This window comes from Nyctereutes procyonoides, unplaced genomic scaffold (assembly GCF_905146905.1).
Source record: "Nyctereutes procyonoides isolate TBG_1078 unplaced genomic scaffold, NYPRO_anot_genome, whole genome shotgun sequence".
In the NCBI taxonomy this organism is placed as follows: Eukaryota; Metazoa; Chordata; class Mammalia; order Carnivora; family Canidae; genus Nyctereutes; species Nyctereutes procyonoides.
The window spans coordinates 66,563,700-66,588,173 of record NW_026575046.1 but is presented as its reverse complement, the minus strand read 5'-3'; the positions used below and the strand labels follow the sequence as shown (position 1 = coordinate 66,588,173).

The following is a 24,474-nucleotide window of genomic DNA, read 5'->3' as shown; positions in this document are numbered from 1 at the left end:
GCCACAGAGTATTACTGATATACACCCCCACACCGTGCACACAGCACAGATAGGGTGCATGTTCCATGCACGTGTGTGTACATGCGCACACATCTACTCATCCGTATGTATAACACAGATGTGTGTGTGTGTAGATACATGTACCACATGTGCCACAACAAATCAGGTGCACACATCCAGAGTTCATACATTATATGTGGACATATACTTGCCATATATCATCAAAATTGAACCCATTGATTATCAGATGTTCTATTATTTTACATATCTAAGAAACAGAAAAAGTGGGGGTGTCTGGATGGCTCAGTTGGTTAAGTGGCTGACTCTTGATTTAGGCTGAGGTCAGGGTTTTGGGGTTCTGTGATTGAGCCCCGTGTTGGGCTCCGTGCTCAGTGGAGGGAATCTGCTTCAGGATTCTCTCTCTCCCTCTGCACCCCCTCGTGCATGTGCGTGCGCTCTCTCTCTCTCTCAAATAAGTAAATAAATCTTAAAAAACAAACAAACAACCAACAAAACCCAACAACAACAGAAAAAGTGCTACCCTTTAAACTCTGATAATGATGTTTTCTTATCACTTAGAGTTTTATTTGTACTCACTGGAAAAGCTTTTTTCACTTAATTGGGACTTAGATTTTTATCATATGTTACTTGCGTACATACGTAGGTAGGATAGTGTGAGAAAGTAAGGTATTCCCTTAACGTCTTCCGTTCAGAGTATTCCTTGTCCAAGTCACTTTCAGCACAGAGCCACCAAAGTGTGTGCTTCTCTGCACAGCATTGTCTCCTATGCCATCTGGAGTATGGACGATGCCGCAGGAGTGCCCCACTCTTATCATTGGGATTTCCTGCAAGCCAGGACCTGTTCTGCGAGCTTTGATGTGGGTGCCTTCTTGATTTTACTGGAAGGTGGCAATGAAGGTTTTCAGGCAACCAGGACTTGCATTCCTTTTTCAGATAGCTCCTAAAGTGGCTGACCGCCAGCAATGTCAAGGGGTTATGGTGGCCTTTGAAGCTACCAGGAATAACATGAGATTTTTGCTTGCATGAATGGTGACAACATGCTGTAACTGCCACCTGACCCGCTGCGATTGCAAGCAGGGGAAGAGGAGCATCTCAGATACATGCAATGCAGAGCTTGTTGGAGCACTTGGTCTACAGAGTCGCTGTGTGCCCTCTGGTTGGAAGGTCCAGGACTGGGAGACAAAGGGCTAGTCCCAGGGTCTGGGACTAAAAGCAGGACAGGTGATTGTGGCCAGGTCTCTCCTTCAAGCAGTGCTGTCTCCGTTCTGTTTGGCCTCAGAGGTCATACGTGACCAGGGAAGGTGCATGAGCAGAGGCTGGACATGAGCTCCGAACCTGGCTGCTGAGCTCATGCAGGCTCCACTGTTGCTGTGGGCCTGCTTGTCCCCTGTTAGGAAGACAGGTCATGTGCCATCCTGCTTGGAGCACCTTTGAAGAATGGCTGACTCTTAGACCCGAGCGAGAATGTCCAGGATGAAGACCCTGTAGTGCCAGAACGTAAGGAGGGGGTCAACAAACAAAACTAAAACACCCCAGAGTCAACAGCAAGAGTGTGTTCAAAGGGACACAGGCCACCTGAAAGAGCTCCTGGTGGCCAAAGCTGGGACAATTTCAGTTTGAGCAACAAAATAAATAATGTGGCATCGAATTATATATAACCCATCTTATATTATAACCTAATTATATCACGGGTTCATACTGATAAATGACAGAATAAATAAGCAGATAGGAGGAGATGTACTCTGTCCTCCAGGAGGTGAGTTTTACCTCTGCTCCTGCATCATGGTTCTTAAAAGCTGTTTTGCTGGGCTGTGCACAGTGACTTTATTCTGAAGAGCACGGCATGGGGGCGGACACTGTCCCAGCAGGCGATCAAAGGTCAGCCTCGTCAGGGATGGGTCCTGTTGGCACCAGGTGCCCTTGACATCATGTGGGGAAGGTGGCACTTCACCTCTGTGACCTTCCTCCCCTAGGCCTGTGCGCTGCCCCCCCCCCCCGCCCCATCTAATCAGGAGACAAATATCAGACGTACCCAAACAGAAGGACAGTCTGCAAAACCCCTCACCGGTATTCCTCGAAACTGTTTGGGTCATCAAAACCCGGGAAAAGTCTGAGGAACTGTCAGAGAGGAGGAACAATCTGGAGCAGCCCAAGGAGATGCAATGGCCAAATGTAACCTGGTGCCCTGGATGTGTTCTCAGAGCAAAAACAAAGGATATTAGGAGAAGATTGGGGAGATCTGAAACAGATATGGGCTTCGGTTAATAATAATATGTCCTGTTGGTTCAGCAGTTGTGACAAAGGTACCATGGTCATGGCAGATGTTAATCATAGGGGAAACAGGAATTCTCTGGACTATGGTTGCAGATTTTCCACAAATCTGAAGCTATTCTAAAATCAAAGTATACTAATTAAGAAGAAAAGTTGGGATAGTACTTCCTTCCGGGCAGGTTGCTGGGAGGTTCCATGGGGCGGGCAGGGGCTGTGGCCGCACCAGCCCTTGAGAAGAAGTTCATGCCCTCTCCTGCACAGGGGATGGGCTAGAGACCTCGGGGTCCTGCTTTCCCAGCACGGCCCCTCCCTGTTTGGGACCTGCCTCAACCTGGCTGAGCAAGCAGGGGGACATGCTGTCCCAGAGCTCTCGGGAGCAGTGTTCCCTAGCAGTGTGGGAACTCGGGGCTGGCGAGGGAGGATTCTCGGCTGGACCCTGTCTCCACACTGACGAGAAGCCCATCTTGGCCTGGTCCAGAAGAGAAGGCTGCCAGCTGCCCTCCCATGGGCTCCCCAGGGGCCTAGCTCTGCCCTCCAGCCATAGACAGAGGCCTGGCATTTCTGCTGTAGCCACCCAGAGTCTGACCCTCCCTTTGGACAGGAAAACAGATTCAGAGCTCCCACCCCATTAGACGCTCTTTCCCTTCTTCCTGCTGCCCGGGCTTGACCACAAGGCTCCCAGGGGGCCTGCCCATGCAGGGTTGCAGGAAAACAGAGAAGGGGCTCTTGCAACGACTCCCTGGCTGGCTGTGTTGCTGTTTACCGGATGTGGAAACCCATTTTCCTACCTTCTCTCCCAGGCCAGAGAAAGCCCACTTCCAGCCAGCCTGCCACAGGGGCTGGTTCTGGAAAGCAGCTGGGTGTAATGGCCAAGAGTCACAAAGATCTGAATTTAAACTGAGCCCTCCCACTTTCCAGCTAGGTGGCCATGGGCAAGTTACTTACCCTCTCTGAGCCCTGGCTTTCTTACCTGTGAAAGGGGAACAATTCCTCTCTCCATAAGGTTGAAAAGAGGTCGTGTGCAAGCCCTCAGCATGGTGCCTGGCATGTCGTAGGTGTTCAGCGAATAGCAGCTCTTCCTCCAACCTTAGGGGTTTCTAGCTTCTGCTTCATTATCACGTAGCTTCTCCCTTCTTCTATATTGTCTCCCCTTGGCCAGAGAGAGAGAGAGTCCTGACCTTTGCTTGTTTTTCTAGCACATACCCAGTGGGCATCCCAAGCCAACACGTGAGGTGGAACCCTAACCTGGGGGTCTTGGCAGATGACGTTGAACTTGGCTGGCCGAGGTGGGGAAGCAAGGAGACCAGACACAGTGTTCTTTTCTGCCCCGTGGGTGTGTCTTGCTGCCGTCACGTTGGTGCCCACAAGCACGGGAAGCGATTCCTGGTCCCCCCCAGAGCTGGCGCACTGGCCTTACCTCTGGCATTTGGGAGGCAGCTGTGAGGGGCAGAGGCTGACAGAGCCAGTCCTTGAGTGCACAGCTAGACCGGAGCTGGTCAGGGGGCCTCCTGTGTGTGAGTTCCAGGGGTTTTGGGCCTCTCAGGTAGCTGCACCTCCTGGCTGTGGTTCCAGCACCAGCTCGTGGCTGTGGCCAGAACCTGTGCTAGGCGGCTTCTGCAGTTCTGGGTGGACATGGGAACCCTGTCCAGCCACCTCCTTGGCCTGTGCACACGGTCAGGACAGCTTCAGCTGAATCAAAGCCCTGAGGTCCTCCTCAAGGGCTGGGGGTGGTAGGGGTGTGTGCAAAAGAGCGTGCCAGGGCCCCAGAGATGTGGAATGGCAGGGCCAACCCCACCTTTATTTTAATTTTAATTAATTAATTAATTAATTATTTTTTCCCACCTTTTTTTAAATGATGGAGTAAAGTCATAAAATAGAATACTTTATTTTTTTTTTATCACCCTTATATAGTAAAAGAAAAAGACTAGACTGTCACTCACTGCTGAACGGTGCTCCTATCACCCCTCAGAGCTATTCATCCACTCTTGCGCGTTGGGCCACCTTTTGGGGATCACCCTCCATCTTCCCTGGCTGCAAACCCTTTGGTGGGGTCTGTGTAACTGTCTCAGGTTCCATTTCCTTGATAATGTCGTCTTTCATCATGGTTCTTAAAAGCTGGTCTGCTGGGCCAGGATCGTGGGCAGACGGGTTCTTTATCTGGGTGCTCTGATGGTATTACTTCAGTGTCTCCCCTTGTCACTGTTGAAAACCTACTCCTAACCAGATGGCCCTTCCTTGGCAAGTGGCCCGTCCCCTCCTTTGCCGCCTGGAAGGTTTTCTCTTTGGCTGACATGAGCCACGGAGAGAAGATTCCCCCGAGACCGTGGCTCCCATCTCTCCCCAGGAATGGAGCAGCTGTGCTCAGTGGGACCAGAGAGACTTGAGGCCAGCAGAGGAGGCAGGTGGGAAGGTCGAATGGGGCTCATGGCGCCCAGAACTTTCTAACAGGCTGCACGTACATGTTGCTGAAAGTGTACAAGCGCAGGCTGGGAAGAAATTCCCCATCACATGAGGGGCTTGCCTCAGCTGCCCTGATTCCCACAGGCCTCGGGGCTCTCTTGATGCCTCCACATGACTCCTACTTTTCTCTCTCTTGCTCTGAACCTCTGTCCATCTCCTGTAAAGGGCCCATGACCTCCAGCAAGCCCTCTCTGACCCTTCCCACCCATGTGTACGCCATCTCCCTTTCCCCCAACCCCTGGGGTCTGGGTACACCAGTCACCTGAAGCATTTGGCCTCCAGATTATTTCAGAGTCCTGTGCTGTGCTGAGCAAGGTCCCTCCAGATGGCGTGTCCCTTACTGCTTGCTCCATATTGCATTTAGGCCAGTTCCGCGGGAGTGGGAGGTGGCATCAGGAGGTCCCACTCCCTCCCCACCAGTGTTGGACGCTCGGGCTCTGATTCTCCCTCCTGTTTAGAGAGGCAGCGGCCTCCTCCTCTGTCCCTCCGTGAGTACCTCCCAGTGTCTTGGGCTGAAGATGCCAGCTGTTGGAGCAGAAGTCACTGGAGGTTTTGGTGGGTGGGTTTGACCTGCTGAATGTGGGGACAGTAATGAAGGGTACGGCTGGATTCTGGCAGCAATCTGCCTGGCCTGCTTTGGAGAGAGACGGGGCAGGAAGACGATGGGCCTGAGAATTTCCAAATGCCCAGCGGCCCTGCAGATGCCTCCACCCAAGCATTCCAGGGACTGCTCTCTTTCCCTGCCCCGGGGCAGGTGGTGGGTTTACATGTGTCCATGTGGGGCGCAGATGTGGCTGTGTAGACCATGCCTTGCTTATCACCCCGTCTTTGGTCTGCATGTGTACAGGGCACATCAGGGAGGTCTGAGACGTTGACCGTAACCCATGGAGAAGGACGGCCATGTTCTGAGTTGGAGGGGCTGAGATGCGAAGGTTATTTAAGAGTAAAATTCTGTTGCAGGCTGATTATTAATTCAGCAGAACAGCAAAGAATTCTTAGGTTGGAATTCTGTTAGGGAGGAAATGTACGTGTGGCCGATTGGTCCCCCACCACATGTGGCCCCCCCCGCCTCCACCACAGTTCTCCTGGGATAAGTCAGGGGCACATAGATGGAGAAGGACATCATCTCCTTACACATTTGGGCACTACCGCCCCCGTGATGTGGGCTGGGGAGGGGAGGAGGGTGGAAGGAAGTGTCACTGCCCATTGGACTTTCTGTCATTCCCTATGCTGGGGTGTCAGGGGGCCTGCTGTGGACTTTGGTCTTAGTTGGGTCCAGACATGGGTGCCAGGTAGGCTCTGGTGGAAGGAAGCCTGACACAGGCTGCTCTAAAGTCTGCATGCTCATGACTTGGGGCAGCTTCCAGTTCTGGGGGAGTGGGTGGGGGCTCTGTGGTGCACACGGCTTCTGCTGCCAAGCTCTGCTGCCCAGCCTGCTCTGTCTTTGGCTGGCCCAGGAGCAGGCCTCCGGTCGCCTCCTGGCTTTCCTCTCCCTGTGGGAGTCTCATATATAGGGTTGGCAGCGCTGCTCCTCTCATTTGGTAGACAGCGGTCCCTTTGTGGGTTGTAGGCTGGTTTCTTTGCTCATGGGCTGAGGGGCACAGAGAGACGGAAGCGGTGAGAAGAGGGCCATGTATGAAACTCCATCCAGCCAGGGAAGACGTGTGGGTAGGAGTCAGAGGCTGGGATCCACTTCTGCCTCTCTGTTTGTGTGGCCCACTCATCGTTCCCAGATGTTGAGTTGGCATAAGATGTCCACATGCCAGCGCTATGACAGCCATGACGATCCCCATTCTACAGAAACAGAAACAGAGGTCCTCAGGAGTTGCCTAATGTACCTCGAGCCACCCGGCATCCAGGGCAGAGGTGGGATTTGAACTCAGGACCCTGGCCCCAGTAGCTGCATTATGTAACCATTGCCGTATGCTGATGCTGACTTGCTGAGCAAGCCACTCCTCTCTGGGGTTATGGCCAACTAGGCAATTAGTTATATAAGTTGTGGCCCATCACGTGCAGACGTCGCAGATGATGCTTTTAAACATACCGAATAATGTTTCATGAAACGAGCAACATGTAAACAGTATATTTGGTATGATTGCTGTTTTGTGAAATGAGCCCAATGCACATACACACACATGGCAAGCAGCGTGCTAACTGTGGTTATCATACATCGATCTGGCTGATGGTAGATTTTTTTCTTTCACCTTTTTTAGACTCTTCAAAGTTTATAGGGTGAAATGTTTTATATTCAGAAAATAAGTTAGTTAAAACAAAAAAGCTGAGGAGCACCTGGGTGGCTCAGTCAGTTAAGCATCTGCCTTTGGCTCAGGTCATGATCCCAGAGTCCTGGGATGGAGTCCTGGTCAATCAAGCTCCCTGCTCAGTGGGAAGCCTGCTTCTCCCTCTTTCTCTCTTTGCCCCTCCCCCTGGTTGTGCTCATGCTCTCTCTCTCTCTCTAATACATAAATAAAACCTTTTTTAAAAGCTGGAATTATTCAAGGGGCATCCTCAGGAGATGGGCTCTTGGGGGTGGGGGTGAGCTCCCTGTCCTTGGGTGTGGATAGGCAGAGGTTTATCTGTCTGTCATGGAATCTCTTCTGGGGTCTCCTGATTAGGGGGGTGGGGAGGACAGCATTCTTTGGTGGGCTGTGTGTGGCATTGCCCCACAGTTCCTGGGCCTGTGGGAGAAGGGAGTTCTCCAATGCCATCCTCCTCAAACTTGACCATGGCTGAGAATCACTGGGGCTTGTGGTCATATTGCAGACTTTGACTTGGGAGGTGGGCCTGAGACTCTGCATTTCTAAGGCCCTTGGATTTGTCCTGGAAAAGTTCCCTGGGCACCACAGAGCAGCGCCAGGGGCATCGGCCAGATGATTCCAGTGGCAACTGGAGAGGTACACAGGGATGTGAGGATGAGCAGCTGGGGACAGATATTTGTGGAACGACTCGTCCAAGCCATGGAAAGATGAATCTTAGAGGGCTGAATTTGAGGCCAGGTCCCCTCACGCTTGGCTTCATGGAGAGAGAGCATAGGTGGAGCCAGCTGGGCCAGGATTTGAATCCTAACTTCGCAGCTTCTTAGCTGCGTGCCCCGGGAAGGCCTTTTTTGCCTCCCTGCCTCAGTTTCTTCATCGGTTCAGTAGGGATAAGAATGGCTGCCTTGCTAAGGCCATGTTGAGGATGAATCCAGATAGCATGGTTATTCCCTGGTGCCTGGCTCAGACCTGCTGTGTGGTAGGCTCTTAACACACATTTGCTTCCCCTAAAAGCACATGCTCTTTTCCTCCTTGCAGGTAGATGAGATTTACCATGATGAGTCTCTGGGCACCCACATAAACATCGCGCTGGTCCGCTTGATCATGGTCGGCTACCGACAGGTAACCTTTCCTCACCAACAGGCAGGAGTTGGAGGAAGAAGGGGTGTGGAGCCGATGCATCGCACTGGCTGTGGGATGGCGTGGGGTTGGTTAGCGTTCAGGAAGCATTTTGTTTCCACGATCAGAATCCTGAGACCATTATAACCAAGGCTTCAGGGAAGAGGCATTTGGGGATGTTAAGTAAGAACTGGGAGATTCCCTCCAAAGTAGTAAGTGGACTGTCCTGCAACCTTGCAGCTGGAGAGCCCTCTCCTTGAGGAATCCAGGTGGAGATGGGCTCAGGGTGGGGCAGTGGCTGAGACAAGCCCTGCTCTGGTTGGATGCTGCAGCCCTGGGCTCTGCAATCTTAGACTCTTCTTTTCCCTGAAATGGGGTAGCAACAGGACTTGCCTTCAGGGGCTTTTGTGAGGATTACCTGAGACGGTGGTAAAGCATAGAAGTGCTCAGCAAGTCAGTTGAGGGATGAGAGAGAGGATGCGTGTTGAGGTCTCAGGCTTCAGGTGTCCTGGCACAGGGCCTGGAGCGTGACCTCTCCCTAAAGTGGGAGGTCTATGTGCTGGAGGGCTGGAGTCAGGACTATTGAGGACCCAGGGACCCTTGGGCCTCAGTGTCCTCTGCCAGTGGGAGGGGAGTGGTGGGTGCCCCCTACGGTCTGGCGGCTCTGGCGATCACCCCTCTGTTGATGTTCTTGGCCCCCAGTCTCTGAGCCTGATCGAGCGTGGGAACCCCTCTCGCAGCCTGGAGCAGGTGTGTCGCTGGGCGCACTCTCAGCAGCGCCAGGACCCCAGCCACGCAGAGCACCATGACCATGTCGTCTTCCTCACCCGGCAGGACTTCGGGCCCTCAGGTATGCAAGGTACTGTATTAGCTGTGGCCGGGGGTGAGCAGCTGCAGGCAGAGGCCGAGGTCCGGGGCTGGGCTCTCTGGAGCCACTCCAAGGAGGTTTGAGGGGCAAGGGCCTCTGTCAACAGAGTCATGGGACTCTGGAGATGGGACCTGGCCAGACAGGTGGCCAAGCTTGAATTGGTTTCTTGGGGACCAGGGGAAGTGAATGGTCCCTGCTGTCTTGGTTGAGCCCACGAGTGGCTGTGAATGGAGTGTGTTTGTTGACCAACTGACTGGCTGGCTGGGGGGTTGCGGCGTGGAAGTTGGCGGTGCACAGGCTCGGGGCATCTGGAAGTCTCACTGTCTTGATTAGAGGAAAGGCTGACAAGCATAGAAACTGCAGAGGCCCCGAGGGGAGCTGAAGAGGGTTAGGATGTGGGAGCCTTGGGCTCAGGTTGCTCTACTGTTGGGAGGGGGTTGGACTTTGCAAACATCCTTCTTCCTCCAAGCCCTCTCTGGCAGTGACCATGTCAGCATGTCCCTACGGTGGCTTGCTGGACACAGACCTCATTGAGTCCTTCACCTTCCTATGACCTCTCTGTGCCCTCTCTCCCTGGCAGGGTATGCGCCTGTGACTGGCATGTGCCACCCCCTGAGAAGCTGTACCCTCAACCACGAGGATGGCTTCTCCTCAGCCTTTGTGGTGGCCCACGAGACTGGCCATGTGTAAGTGTGTGCAAGTGGCACCCAGGACGGTGGGCCGTGCTGGGAGCTCCAAGGAGTCCTGTGGGTGTGAGGGGCTTAAACCCAGATCAGGCCCCCGTCCCAGAGTCCCGGGAGATGCCAGAGGAGATGCCCAAGTACTGATGCCCAGCCCTGATGGGGAGGGAGCCCAGGGGCCCAGATGGCAGATCTGGGCCTGCCTGGGGTACAGCCCCCAAATCCCAGGGCCGTGGAGAACCTGATGTGGCCCTGCCTTTGGGCAGGTCGGTGCAGCGTCCCATCAGAGGAGGTGGTCTGTTTCCTGGGTGACCTCTGTCCCTTATCCCATCCACAACCTGAGGCCCTTCCGAGAGCCGTTCCAGCCCACACCACTGCTCAGGACACGCTGGAGCGCTGGCCTGCGCCCATCGGAGACAGGCGCTCATGGGCTTAGGCCTCGGGCCAGGCTGGCAGCTGGCGTGCTTGATCTTTGGGCCTGGATTTTGTTTAGAACACATCCATTCATTCATTCAACCACTATTCCTTGAGCACCTACTGTGTGCCAGGCCGTGTTGTAGGTACGGACTGCAGGGGGGAGTAGGCCGGGGGGCTACGTTCCCGGAGAAAGCAAGTGAGCCACGGTCATCCAGGTTGTCCTTTGGTGACGTGCACAGGCTGCAGTCGTGCCTCCTGGCCTCGTCTGCTCCCTGGGCAGAACCGAGGGTCGCACTCCTGGGCCCCCAGCATGTGCGCACACACACAGTGAGGGCTCTTTCCTGCAGGGGGAAGGACCTGGGAAGGAGTGGGGTGGGCCGGCCCGGAGGGAGCCTGCCACCTGCTGTGGGCCGCCCCCCTGTCCTTGCCAGCTCTGTCAGTGCAGGAGGCCCCTGTGGACCTCATGCTAGCTCTGTCCCTCAGGGGCCCCCCGGCTTCCTCCTCTACAACGTGGAGGCTGACATACGGGACCCCTCAGGGGTCCCTTCCTTTCCCAGAAGCCCCTGGTTCCACATACTTCAGAGTCAGGAGTTTGTCCTCCTGTGTGTGGCAGGTGGGGATGGGGGGGTGAGGGTGGTGTCCACTCCTCGCAGAGCAGAGCCTTCTGTGGAGAGACCAGGACAGCCTTAGAGGTCTGTGCGTCTGTCTGGTGGTCAAGGCCAGATGCGGCCACTTGGGAGTATTTGAGAATTTACAACCTCTGGGCTTTGACATTAAATATTAATGATAAGAAACAGATGTTACAATTTGAACTTTGTCACGGGGTGGGTGCGTACCATGCACAAAGCTCTGTGCTCTGTACCTCGGGGTCTCGGAGAAGCTTAAAAGTTGGCACGTGGACACACTCAGTAAATGAGGTTGAATTGGACTAAACGAGACCTGGTCCTTGCACCTGCAGGCCTTGGGCCTGGTGGGGAGACGTGTATGGCGTGCGCGTTGTTAATAGGTGGCCCCTGCTGTGGGAGGTCAGCCCTTGGGTCAGGGGTGGCCAGGGAGGGTGTCTGGGCTGGGAGTGGGGCTTGAGCTGGCCTTGGAAACTGAGGATGTGGGTGGGATGGAGGAGGGGGCAGGAGGGCAGAATGGAACCAGCCCTCCTGGGAAGCAGGGTGGGGCCTCAGCATCCACTCAGAGGGGTGGTCCTTCCTCCTGCATGGTGGGGAAACTGAGGCCCCGAGAAACAGTCAGAAGCCTGGTCGGTGCATGCTTTCCTATTGCTGGCCCACCTGCCTGTTTTCACAGGGACGGGCTCCCTGGCGTGACTCCAGCTCCCTTCTGTACCCCACCCCCGTCCTCTAGGCTCGGCATGGAGCACGACGGTCAGGGGAATGGCTGTGCAGACGAGACCAGCCTGGGCAGCGTCATGGCACCCCTGGTGCAGGCTGCCTTCCACCGTTTCCACTGGTCCCGCTGCAGCAAAGTGGAGCTCAGCCGCTACCTCCCGTAGGTCACCTCCGGCTCCGGGCTGGGGACAGGGGAGCATGCAGCCTGCCACTCCATCCCCCACTCCCAGCCATCTTCTCTCCGGTACCACCCTGTCCCTGACACATGCTCAGCTCCCAGCTTTGCTGCTTGGCTCCTGGGTCTCCAGGGATGTTGAGGCCCAGGATAAGCTTTAGACTCTGAAGCTCAAGGCCAAGAATGGGTGCAGAGTGGATTTGGGTGGGGGCAGGTATAGCAGAGACACTGTCACTAGCATCATGGGGCAGCCAGCCAGGGCCCCCAGAGTATGTCCTGCGTGGCAGGCTGACTTTCCTTCCCTTAGTGCAGTGAGCCCTCGGGAACCATCCCTTCCTCCCAGGAAGACACAGCTCCTAGCAGAGGGTAGCAGGGGCTGATTCCTGCAGGCCATCTTTGCTCCTTAAACCCCCAGCTCTGGAAAAAGAGAAGCGTGGGAACCCCTGCCTCAGCCTGGCTCTCCTTCTTGTCTCCACCTGCAGCTCCTACGACTGCCTCCTCGATGACCCCTTTGCGCCTGCTTGGCCCCGGCCCCCAGAGCTGCCGGGCATTGACTACTCGATGGACGAGCAATGCCGCTTTGACTTCGGCTCTGGATACCACACCTGTTCTGCGGTGAGTTCCCAGCAGCCTCTGCCTGCTGGGGTGCCAGGGCCATGTCCTTCTGTGACCCAGGCTGGGCATCCACAGAGCTCCTTCCTCCCAGCTGGCCGGGTGGCCTGGTGATGGGCTCACAGCCTGATGCCACCTGCCATGGGGGAATGCAGGGTGACCAGAGCCCGGCCCTGCCACCTTCTGCTGCATACCTGCCCCACCTAGTCCCACCTTTGGAGGCAGGTGTATGCAGTGGCTGGAGGATGCTTTAGTCCTGGGAAAGATGGAACAGAGTAGAAGAGAGAGGGCAGGTGGCTGATGGGATCCTGGCTGGACTGCTTCCTGGGGAGCTTATCTGCCTGGTGGTCCTTCTGTCAGGTGTTGGACTCTGGCCCAATGGAGGAATAGTTGCCCCTATCTGCTCTTCAGGGATCTGACAGGATGTTTTGGACTGATTTGTCACCCTAGTGGAAATCTCTTGTGTCCTCCCATTTTCTCTCTCCAGGGGGTCAATTGCATGCTCCTCCTACCCCATGCCTAGGAGACAGATCCAAGGGAGCATAGCCCTTCCTTGCCCTGCAGGACAGGGCAGGGGAGAGCCTGGCGCTGGGGGTGGGCTCGAGACCCCCAGGAGAGGACCTCACAGGTCCCAGGCACAGGCTCACATCCGGGGTCATGGGTCTTTCTGAAGGGTCAGGCCTTGGGGACTCGAGTGCTTCAAACCTCCCATTCAGGAATGCAGCCCCCTCCTCAGATCTGCAGGACCAGGAGTGCCAGTGTACGGTCACCTTCCTACTGCCCAGGCCACGCTGGGACACATAGTTTCTGAGCTGGGGCTGGAGAAACAGCTTGGGATGTGGGATTTCAATGCCCGAGGCTGTATCTGTAGGACACTGGTCTGGCTGGTGGGGGATGATAGGAGAGAGAACAACCTGGAGCTCTCCTGGACAGTGTGAGACAGGATGTCACCAAGCTCTGGCACAGCCTGGGGAGACCAGAGTGGGGTGGGGGTCCTGACCTCACCTGGGTGCATTGGAGTCTGGGCTAAACCGGCAGCCCCTTGAGGGCCCTGATGTGCACTGGGCTCGAGGGGCATTAGCAGGCCCAGGCATCCCCAGAGCCTCCAACCCTGGTCCCTGCCCAGTGGCACAGTTTCTTCTGCAGACTCAGGGAGGGAGGAGGGCCTGGGGAAGCAACAGGGGGTGTGTGGGCAGTGGCCTGCCCCTTCTTGGTGCCCTGCTGGAGAGAGGAGGGGGTCCCTGGAGGCCACGGGGACTTGGAGTGGGGTCCAGCTTGAGGGTGTGGACCCTCTTGCCTCCCCCCACCATGTCCTGGCCCCAGTGTCCACATCTTCCTCTCTCTCCCTCTGGACGAATTGTGCCCAGTGACCACTTTCCTCTTACCACACAGTTCCAGACCTTCGAGCCCTGTAAGCAGCTATGGTGCAGCCACCCTGACAACCCATACTTCTGCAAGACCAAGAAGGGGCCCCCCTTGGACGGGACCGAGTGTGCACCCGGCCAGGTACCTGTGGGCCCGGGGCTGCAGCAGGACTGTGCAGGCTCCCAGGGAGCCCGTGTCCCCCAGCCGTGTGTGCAGCTGGTGTGCAGAGTCCCCCCATAATCTCATATGTTTGCACCCTCTCTCCCATACCACAATCCCTTGCTTCCTCCATTTGCAGAGCTTGGCATGATCTCCTAGCCCATCTGGCAGGAAGGCCTATTCCCATTTTACAGATGAGAAGAATGAGGCCCAGGCAGGTGAAGGAACTTGTGGAGTCAAAAAAGGGGTGAAGGGAGACCCCAGGTGTCCTGCCTGCCCTCCCTGGCCTGCTGTGCTATTTCTCCCACATCCACACCTGTTGCCTCCCCTGCCCCAGACACACGCTTTCACATATTTGCTGTTGTGCGTTTCCCCCCGGAGTGTGTGTGGGTGCCAGGGCTTCATTTGTCAGGGGGGCCTCATAGCCGGGTGTGAGAGCCCTGACCTGGGGTCTGTAACCGACCTCTGCTCTATTGCTAGCCCCGAGCCTGACCTCTGTGGTGCCCTTGGGCCATTCACAGCACTCCTCCAGGTCCTGCTGACCCCTGACCAAGTGGCCTTTCCATTCCTCAGAGTTCTGAAGTCATGTCAGAGCAGAGAGCTCTGGGAAGAAGCAGGGTGTTGTGAGGCTTGAGGCTTACTCAGCATCAGCTCTGAGCCCAGTCGTGGGACCTGCCTGTCCCTGTCCCCTGCCCCCTAGCTTGCCCCCTGTCCTTGCCCCCTGCCCTCTGCCCCTGCCTTCTGTCCCTGCCCTCTGCCCCTGCCAGGCTTCATCCACTCAACACATGTGGGGGCGCTGCTCCTTCACAGATGGATGGGGCTTCCCACGGCCTTGCACAGGGCCCAGTAGGCTCCACATCTGGCGGGCTCTTATCCTGGACAACTCGGTATACCTGCTTCAGGTTATTTCCAGAGTTCCAGGTCCTTCCGTCACAATTTTACATGACAATTAATTCATGGCTCGCAGTTTTGGCTGCATTTTGGAACCATCTGGGGAACTTTAAAAGCCCCCACTGCCCCAGGGCAGGGAGTGACTGCAGATGGGCACGAGAGACCTCTTTGGGGTGATGGAAATGGTCTAAAATTAGATGTGATGACAGTTGCACAATGCTGTAAATTGTGAAAAGTCATTGACTTGCACACTTGACCTGAGTGAATTTTATGGTATGTATAGTACTGCTGCTTTAATTTTTTTTAAAGATTTTATTTATTTATTCATGAGAGACACAGAGAGAGGCAGAGGGAGAAGCAGGCTCCATGCAGGGAGTCCGACATGGGACTCAATCCCAGGTCCCCAGGATCAGGCCCTGGGCTGAAGGCGGTGCTAAACCACTGAGCGACCCGGGCTGCCAGTACTGCTGCTTTTTTAAAAAATCCCTCCCCCTAGAGATTATGACTCAGTTGGTCTGAGATGAAGTCAAGGCATCTAGAGTTTTAAAAGTCTCCAGGGCTGAGAACCACTCCGTCACCTCTTAAATAAGACCCACGGAGCTTTGCTGTATTTCTTACATGATGCCCTGCAGGAGAAGGGAAGGGAGTTACTTGGGTTGAGCCTGCCTTGGTGCCTGGCCCTGAGCTAAGGCCTTTGTAGGTGTTCTTGCTTCCAGTTCTTAGAACAGTCCTATTTAACAGGTGAGCAAGCAGAGGCCCAGCAAGGTGACATTATGCCAAAGCCGCACACAGCTAGTAATGGCTGAACTGGGATTCAAACCCTGGCCTTGTGGATTCCATTCATATACTCCCTCCATTTATGCGTGGATAGACCCCCCTGTGGGGCTAGGGCTTGCTTCCCACAGACACGCCTGCCTGTGGCCCCAGGATGGGGATTTTGAGGTACAGAGCCAAGATATCGACTCTAGATGGCATGGGAAGATTGTGTCTTCTACCCCCCATCAGCTCTTTTTTCCCTCCAGGAGGGGTAAACCAAATAACTGCAGTTAGTGCCGTCATTGGCTGCCAGTTTGGAGGGCTGCGTGTGCCAAGCATGATCTCCTTGGGGGCTCCCAGCAGCCCCGTGGGCAGGTGCTATCACCACATTGTACAGTGGAGGGATGGGCTCAGAAAGGGGGACCCTTTGCTGAAGGTCACTCAGCTCAGGGTAGAGGTGGCTTCTGCGAAACCTCAAGGCTTGTACTCTTAGTGTCCCTCCCTCTGGACTCAGCTGTGGTGCCCACCAGCTGTGCCATGTGCACAGTCGGGGCATCTCCATAGCAGGCTGGGCAGCAGTGGCCCTCAGGTAACCTCGTTCCCTCTGCTCCATCCCAGTGGTGCTTCAAGGGTCACTGCATCTGGAAATCGCTGGAGCTGACTTACGGCCAGGATGGAGGCTGGAGCTCCTGGACCAAGTTCGGGTCATGTTCACGGTCGTGTGGGGGCGGGGTTCGATCCCGCAGCCGGAGCTGTGACAATCCCCCGTGAGTGCTCTTGGCTGAGTTGGGCAGGGCAGGGGACCCCCCCCAAACCCTAGGCCTGAGGGGCTGGGAGAGGAAGCCATGGGGGGAGGAGGCTGGGCACTAGAGACAACGGCCCTAAAGCTGGGTTTGTATTCTAAGGGTGAGAACCCCGAATTGTTGGGAGGTGGGGCTGGATCACTTCCACCCAGGCCTGACATGGCCCATCAGGCGGGGCATCCGAGAATATGTCTGAACCAGTGATTCTCCAACCCTCATGCACAGAAGATTCTGAGTGGGCCCGGGACTCTGCTAATTTAACACGTCTGCCCGTGACCCTGATCCTCTGGCCGAGCTTTGAGAAAACCTTGATCTAAATGCTCAGTAGTCATGTTTGTTTTCTTACCACATGGAGCAGAATTTCCATTAATTTTTTCTTAACTTACCTTTTTTAAAAAAAATTTTATTCATGAGAGACAGGCAGAGACACAGGCAGAGGGAGAAGCAGGCTCCATGCAGGGAGCCTGATGTGGGACTTGATCCCAGGACCCCGGGATCATGCCCTGAGCTGAAGGCAGATGCTCAACCACTGAGCCACACAGGTGCCCCTACTTCCCTCTTTCTGACATCAAATCCTGCCTTTCACTGCCCCACTCACATTCCCCCAGCATTCTGGGGGAGCATCTGTTTCTCTCCTTTTATTCCCTCCTATGGTTTTGAAACTTCCAAGTGCCAGCTGGCTGTGGTCTCCCTCTCTCAGGCTGAAGTGACCTGGTCAGAATAGCCTCAGGCTAGATGGGGGCTGGTGGGGTGGCCGGGTGGGTCAGTGGGCTCCAGGAACCAGGGGTGCCCAGCCTCTACAGAACAGCAGGGCCCTTGGATGCTGTGGCTTGGTAGTGGCTGCCCTCCTTTGCATCCTCAGCAGGGGCCCTCCATCCTCTGTTGTTTACCTCCACGGATGGGAAGCTCACCACCACTTGGAGCAGCCATTCCTTTGTCCACTGGCTGTGCTGACCTTTTACAGACATGAGCCCAAATGCACGGCCCTATAACTTCCACCTGTTGGGAGTGTGACAGCCTGGGCTGGAGAAGGGCCCAGTGGGGCCTACTCTGAGTAAGCCACCTTCCAGTCAAGACGGATGGCTCTCCCCTTGACCAAAGCTGCCATCCAGCAAACTCCTCCATAATAAGAATTTTTTATTTTATGAGGCTTAAGTGAAATAATATGTGTACTCTCAGCGCTCTGCCCAGGCCAGATTTAGCGCTAATGAATGGCAGCTGCTGTTATAATTGTTAGCGTGGATCGAGCTCGCTGTCCATGCCAGGTGGGACACTGAGCACTTCAGCGCACACACCCATGAGATGCTCCCGGGTCTGGGAGCAGAGTACCGGGAGCCTGTGCTTCATAGTTTGCATCCATAATCCCACCCAGTCCTCTCCCTAATGGAGAAGAGAATACAGATTGCTTTAAATACCTTTTTTTATTTATTCTTCACAGACACACCAGGAGGTAGGTAAGGGAAGAGGTATCCCGGTGTCACCTTTAAAGGGGAAATTAAGGCTCAGCAAGACTAAATGACCTACCTGAGATCTGCATAGGCAGGGCTTGGGGGCAGAGCCAGCGGGGGCCTTCTCACTCCAGATCCGTGTCTCTCTTTACCCCTCCTTAGTTTATTATGACGTGAAGCAGAAGCGGATGCAAATCAGAATTGTTGAGGCACGTTTTGAGTGCCTACGGTATGCCAGGCCCTGTGCGGTGGTTGAAAGCGTTCGCAAAGATGAATAAGACTGCTTTCTCTTGCAGCCCCATCGGAGTGACTTAGTCATCCTTGTCCCTGACACCACTCGTCCCCCGCCTGCCCTGTTTCTCGGCTCTCCCCCTCTCCCCTCCACACACACGCACACACGGTGGGACAGGTGACATATGCCCAAGGGGTGGGTGGAGCAAGAGGAATCTAGAAGGGCTGTGTGCACAGCAGCCCCCACCATGGGGGTCCCTCTCTAGTTTATAAGTTAGAAGAGCCTCTTTATGTTCCTCTAAAAGGCTGAGCTGCCCCCAAGCGGCCATGAGGGAAGCCTGGCCCTCCCCAGCCTTCCAGCAAGTCACTGGTCTCTCTGTGCCTGCCCCAGCCCAGCCTACGGAGGCCGCCTGTGTTCCGGGCCCATGTTCCAATACCAGGTGTGCAACAGCGAGGAGTGTCCGGGGCCCTACGAGGACTTCCGGGCCCAGCAGTGTGCCAAGCGCAACTCCTACTACATCCACCAGAATGCCAAGCACAGCTGGATCCCCTACGAGCCTGAAGATGGTGAGTGGGTCCTGCCTCTGCCCCCACCCACTGTGTCCTTGGGCATCTGCTGTGTCTGTGTCTTCCTCCCATGCCTGGGGCCACCAGCGGAGGTTGGAGGGACAGTAGGGTGCCAAAACAGACATGTGGTTGGCAGGCTTGCCACATACCTTTGTGCAGGCCCTTGTCTTGTGTGCCATGGGGCCAGCTGTCCTCATTAAAGCCATCCCTGATTTGTATACGTATGAGGACTGTTTTCTGACAAGGAAAATATCTTGAACCAGGGGCTTTTCACCCAGAGGTGCCCAGAGGCTGGCAGCAGTGCTGGCTGTTGAGGTCGGTGCCTCTTACACCGGTCCTTACCTGTATGGGAAGACACTATGCAGGTGGAGGTGCCCTGGCTCTGTGTAGCCACCGTCCTGAGAGGCTCTGTCCTATTACACACAGCATTTTTAGGTTTTACTGACAGTGCTACTGTTTTAGTGTTAATGAAAAGGAGTTAAAAGGCAGGCAGATGAGAGCCTCTGGGATCCTTATACTGACTCCCTTCAGGCTGCTCTGGGGCAGACACGGGCCTCAGGACTCAGGCAGGGGAACTGAATTTTGAGACCAAGTGCCAGGGCCAGTACCAGTCTGCTCTGGAGGCTTCCCACTGATGGCTCTCCTAGTGGCAGAGAAGAAGCGGCCAATGAAGGGTTGGGATTCACGGCATCTTAGGGATTTCAGACTGGAAGGGCCCTCAGCAGTCCTCTGTGTCCACTTCCCCTGCCTGTCTCTCCGCCACCCTTTGCTGGACAGATGCTCAACCCCCACCATGCAGCCCTCAGCCTCGGATGGCACTTACTAGAAAGGCCTGTTCTCTCCTGAGCCCAGGGCCACCTCTTTGTAGCCCTGGTTCCAAAGTATTAATTGCAAGACGCTTGGTTGTTCAATTCACATTTAGAATGACAATCTTCAGGTTGGAAGGGACCTCAGAGGCCTGTGAATTGCCCACCAGTGCACATACTTCTCCGGAACATGACGACAGAGAGTGCCTTCCTTCTGGTTTGAATTCCTCCCACCCTGGGGGTTGGCCACTCCCTTGCCACTATGGGCTGGCATCCATGGTTGCCTAGAAAGCTCCCTGCCTGGAGTATACTGGTCAGTGTCCTACGTGTCTTTCAGAGGGTTAGAGTCCCCTATCCCTCTCCCCTTGGCCCAGGTCCCACCAGGAATCGGGCTCCTGTGCGTGAAATCCAAAGTGGTATTAGATGCTATGGCTCTGGACTTGAGCCCTGAGCACTGAGGCAAGATGTATCCTGGGGGGCCCGGGGACCAGGAGCGGGAACCAGATCGTTTCATAGAAATTTTGGCTGAGGGGGTGGCTGGCTTTGAAAGCTTTGCAGATCCATTCAAGTCCAAACAAGCCAGTGTAAGGGGATTGGGTGGGTGGGTGGAAGCTTCCAGGCCCATGGGGCAACTGGTCTTTGGATTTTCCCAGGACTTTTAGACAAAGTCCAGAAAGTTAGCTAAGCTCCAGCTTCCCTTTTTTTCCTAAGAAATACAGCAAGTGTCTTATGTTCTCTGGGACTTTCTTTTCAGGACATCAATAGCCCAGATAGGGAACAGAATAATTTATTGTTAGAACTAGAAAAGATCTCCTTTCCTTTCTCACTGCAGCTTCATTTTGCAAACCCAGACCACTGTCCTGCCTTCCTTTCACACAGCCATCTAAAGTTTATGAACATGTTAAGGTACACCATCATTCATGTGGCCGGTGAAGCATATGGAGAGGTCAGCGTGAGACTCAAGCCAGACTGCCTGGCTCAGAATCCTGGTTCTTCTACTTAGTGTGTGGCTCTGTGGCCTTGAGCAAATTTCTTAACCTCTCTGGTCCTTGGTCTCCTCCTCCATAATGCTAGAACTTACTTCCTTGGGGTATTGCAAAATTTAAATGAGCTAATTCACAAAAAAACATTTGAAGTTTTACATCAACAGTGTGTAGGGGCACCTGGCAGGCCCAGTCGGTAGAGTAGGTGACTCTTGATCTCAGAATCGTGGGTTTAAGCCCCACGTTAGGCCTAGAGCCTACTTCTAAAAAAAAGAGGGGGAAAAAAGTATGTAAAGGTTTTGGAAGTATCTGGTACAAAGTAAGCATTCACTAAGTGTTGGCTTATTATTATTGCTATTAGTATTATCACTCAATTTTCTTTTTCTTTTTTTTTTTTTTAAAGATTCTGTTTATTTATTCATGGGAGACACAGAGAGAGAGGCAGAGACATAGGCAGAGGGAGAAGCATGCAGGGAGCCCTATACGAGACTCGATCTCAGGGCCCCAGGATCACGACCTGAGCCAAAGGCAGACGCTCAATACTGAGCCACCCAGGTGCCCCTCACTTGCTTTTCTTTAAGATCCTGCTGTGGCATTTTACTGATCAAGGATAATAAATAAAGAACTGAAGCTCAGAGAGGTTGGATGATTTGCCCAGGGTCAAGGGGCTAATAAGTGACACAGCAGGGATTTTAAGCACCATCCCCCTCCAGAGCTCCCCACCCAGTCCAGAGCTGGTCCAGGAGCTTCCTGCTTGGGCCCAGCGCTGCTGTCCTGGGCCAGCCCCTTTTCTCCTCAGTGCTGGGAATTCAGCATGGTCCCTTTCTCCACAGATGCCCAGAAGTGTGAGCTGATCTGCCAATCGGAGGACACCGGGGATGTGGTCTTCATGAATCAGGTGGTCCACGATGGGACACGCTGCAGCTACCGGGACCCATATAGCGTCTGTGCCCGTGGCGAGTGTGTGGTAGGTCTGGGCTGTCCGCCTCTGCCTTCCCCGGGGACACCTGAGTGCTGCACTGCCTGCCCCTTTTTCTGCTCCCTAGGGAGACAGGCGTCTCCTCACCTTCCCCACCCACAAGACCCTTGGTCCTCAGCATAAGCCCGGGATTCTAGAAGTGGGTCATCACCCAGCCCCATTTAAGGGAAGAGGAGAGGCCAGGTTTAAGATCCATCCATGTCACATGGCGAGTTTGTGACAGAGACCTGTCCAGGAATGCCTCTTGGTCCATGGTCAATGAGTGGGGCCTGGGGAGGGAGCCAGGGGCTGCCAACCTGGGGGTGGTAGTGGGGGGCATGGGAGCCTTCTCCTGCTGACCCTACCTCTGCCTCAGCCCGTCGGCTGTGACAAGGAGGTGGGATCCATGAAGGCAGATGACAAGTGCGGGGTCTGTGGAGGGGACAACTCTCACTGCAGGACTGTGAAGGGGACACTGGGCAAGGCCTCCAAGCAGGCAGGTGAGCAGGTTGGGGCTGGAGTTCCGGCCTAGCCAGGTTCCCTTGAGCCTGAGTCTCTCAGGCTGGACCCTTCTTCCTCTGCTGGGCCACAGTTCGGGGCGGGAGGCACCTGGAGCTTGCCTCTGGACTGGAACATTTTTTTCTCTTCTGTTTCTCCATTGTTTTGGGAACCTTGTGGTGCCTCCTGCTTTGAACTCCTGGTACCTTAGTTCCTTGAATTCCTTCCCCTCCTTCAATCTGGCCACACTTGGCTGATACTCGTCCTTTATACCCTAGGATGAATTAGGTCCATTTCCCCTTTGGGAGTGTCACAGCTTTGCCTGCCTCTCTACGGGGGCCAGGCTTTGAGAGAGGTTGTTTCCAGGCTTGGGATAGGGAGGGTGAGAGGGCCCAGAGGAGCCATGCCAGACCTTCATCTACATCCCTTAAGGCCTGAGAGGAAAGGGGGAGGGGACAAAAGGAGAGAAAAGGAGGCTCAAGAGAGTGGGGTAAAAGAGGTAAGTAGTGCCCATGTGGGCTTTCCCACAAACCCGCACAAGGCGGCCCTTAGATTCGAGGGAGCATTGAGCGATGCATTTCGTTTGACCCTCTCAGCACCTTGTGGACAAGGGCCCATTCCTATTTTACAGATGAGGAAACAGGTTCTTGGGTATGTGAGGGGCAGAGGTGGGCAGCAGGGCCACAGCTCAGGGTGCTCGCCCATCTTCCTGTGCCGCAGGAGCTCTCAAACTGGTACAGATCCCAGCTGGTGCCAGGCACATCCAGATCGAGGAGCTGGAGAAGGTTCCACACCGCATTGGTGAGTGTCGGGGAGCCAGGAGAGGGGGCTCCCTCAGGTGTGGGAGAGCAGGAGAGGGCTTGCCCTCAGGTGTGAGGGAGCAGGAGAGGGCCTGCCCTCAGGTGTGGGGGAGCAGGAGAGAGCTTGCCCTCAGGTATTGGGAGCAGGAAAGGGCCTTCCCTCAGGTGTGGGGAGCAGGAGAGGGCCTGCCCTCAGGTGTGGGGGAGCAGGAGAGGGCTTGCCCTCAGGGGTGGGGGAGCAGGAGAGCAGAGGAGGAGGATCCTCATGCAGGGGAGATTTCAAAATAATTTTGAAATTTTTGTGTTTCTTTGTGTTTTACTTATGTTGAAGAGAAACCCATTCCAGGGTTCAAATTTCAGATGTGAAAGGGGATCCAGTGGAGATCCCCCCGCCCCACCTCTGCCCTCGGAGGTGCAGTTTCTTTCCTGAGGGGAAGCCACTGTTGATTAATTGTGCACAGTTTTTTTCTTTTAAAGATTTCATTTATTTATTCATGAGAGACACACAGGGAGAGGCAGAGACACAGGCAGAGGGAGAAGCAGGCTTTCTGGAGGGAGTCTGATGAGGGACTCAATCCCAAGACCCAGGATTGCAACCTGAGCCAAAGGCAGATGCTCAACCACTGAGCCACCCAGGTGCTACTTGTGCTCATCTTTTAAAGAAAAACCATTTTTATAGAATGTATCAGTCTCCTTTTGCTCTATAACACATCATCCCCAAACTCTGGTTTCGAACAACAAGAGTTTCTGTTGGCTCATGGTCCTGTGGGCTGTCAGGTTGGACTGGGTGCAGTGTGTGCAGCTTCTGCTCCTCTGCCTGGACTCACTCATGCCACGGCAGCATTTGGTGGGTCTGTAGATCCTGATAGGTACTGGCTGTCAGCTGGGGTGACGGGGGCAGAGGGGACAGAGCCACGTCCCCAGCAGGCTAGCCTGGGATTATTCCCATGGAGCCTGTCACACGGTCCTGAGGGTGGGCAAGGGCAGGCAAGCCCCCATGTGCACACAGTTGCCAGGTCCCTGCTTGCATCATGCTTTGTGATATCCCGTTGGCCCAAGCCAGTGTCAAGGCCAAGCCCAGACTCAAGGGGTAGAAACAGAAGATCTCTTGGTGGGAAGTGTGGTACAGTCGGAGCACAGGCGTGCACATGGGAAGAGGAGGAATTTGTAGCCGTTTTTGCAGTCTGCCACACGGACCCTTAAACTATCCTTAACATAATGGCACTTAAACACAATCATTAGGCCACGCCTTATCATAGTTCTACAGCTATAAAACCAAGAGAGATGAAAAAGTAGCACCCCCGCCCAACAAATCGACACAATTCAAATTGAGAACGTAAATGTATTGGGACAGAGTCTTGTGTTCCTTTGTTTGCTGTGTTCTGTTTGTGCTGAAACTAAGTTGGTGGTTAAAAAATGAATGTGTCCAGAACAGACAAATCCAGGGAGACAGGAGAGCAGATGAGTGGTGCTCAGGGGCTGATGGGAGGGGGATGGCAATGTCTGCAAATGGGGGTGATAAAGTGTCTTGGAATTGGATAGTGGTCCAGTAGTCACTGACTTAGACACTTTAAAGGGCGGACTGTGTGGTATGTGAATTATATTTCAATTCAAAACACATAAGGATGGACCCAGGGGGCAAGCAGGGAGAAGGCTGCCGCCCTGACATTGGGTAGTATCTGGGTTCTCCCACACTTGTCTATGTTCAGACCCCTTACAGGGGGCATGTGTGCCTTGATGTCACTGGGCCTTAGCATGTTCCAGAGGCCCCTCTTACCTGTTAATGCCCACTGGGTCACACTGCTTATCACCAGTGCTTCATAAACACGAACACAAAACATAACCTCTCTGGGCAGGCTCATATATTACAAAAATGCTAATATTTATATTTTTAGGTCATCACCAAAATAATAGAAAATATTTTAAAGTGTCTGGGAGAGGTCGCACCCTCTGGGGAATACATCGACGTTGTCACAACTGTAATAGATACC

General features: G+C 54.4%; 1 protein-coding gene across 2 annotated transcripts in view; it reads left to right on the top strand.

Annotated features, from left to right (window-relative positions):
• Window positions 1–24,474, top strand: part of ADAMTS14 (ADAM metallopeptidase with thrombospondin type 1 motif 14) — a 77,330-nt gene that overhangs the window by 38,381 nt on the left and 14,475 nt on the right. The window contains exons 5-15 of one of the 2 annotated variants that reach the window (XM_055325350.1): window positions 8,046–8,129; window positions 8,829–8,976; window positions 9,575–9,680; window positions 11,448–11,591; window positions 12,089–12,221; window positions 13,611–13,724; window positions 16,008–16,156; window positions 18,263–18,438; window positions 21,061–21,194; window positions 21,562–21,685; window positions 22,404–22,484. In XM_055325350.1, coding sequence (XP_055181325.1) covers window positions 8,046–8,129; window positions 8,829–8,976; window positions 9,575–9,680; window positions 11,448–11,591; window positions 12,089–12,221; window positions 13,611–13,724; window positions 16,008–16,156; window positions 18,263–18,438; window positions 21,061–21,194; window positions 21,562–21,685; window positions 22,404–22,484 — 1,393 coding nt within the window. Of the gene's footprint in view, window positions 1–8,045; window positions 8,130–8,828; window positions 8,986–9,574; window positions 9,681–11,447; window positions 11,592–12,088; window positions 12,222–13,610; window positions 13,725–16,007; window positions 16,157–18,262; window positions 18,439–21,060; window positions 21,195–21,561; window positions 21,686–22,403; window positions 22,485–24,474 lie in introns of both variants that reach the window. The other variant, XM_055325349.1, reaches the window with a different exon arrangement.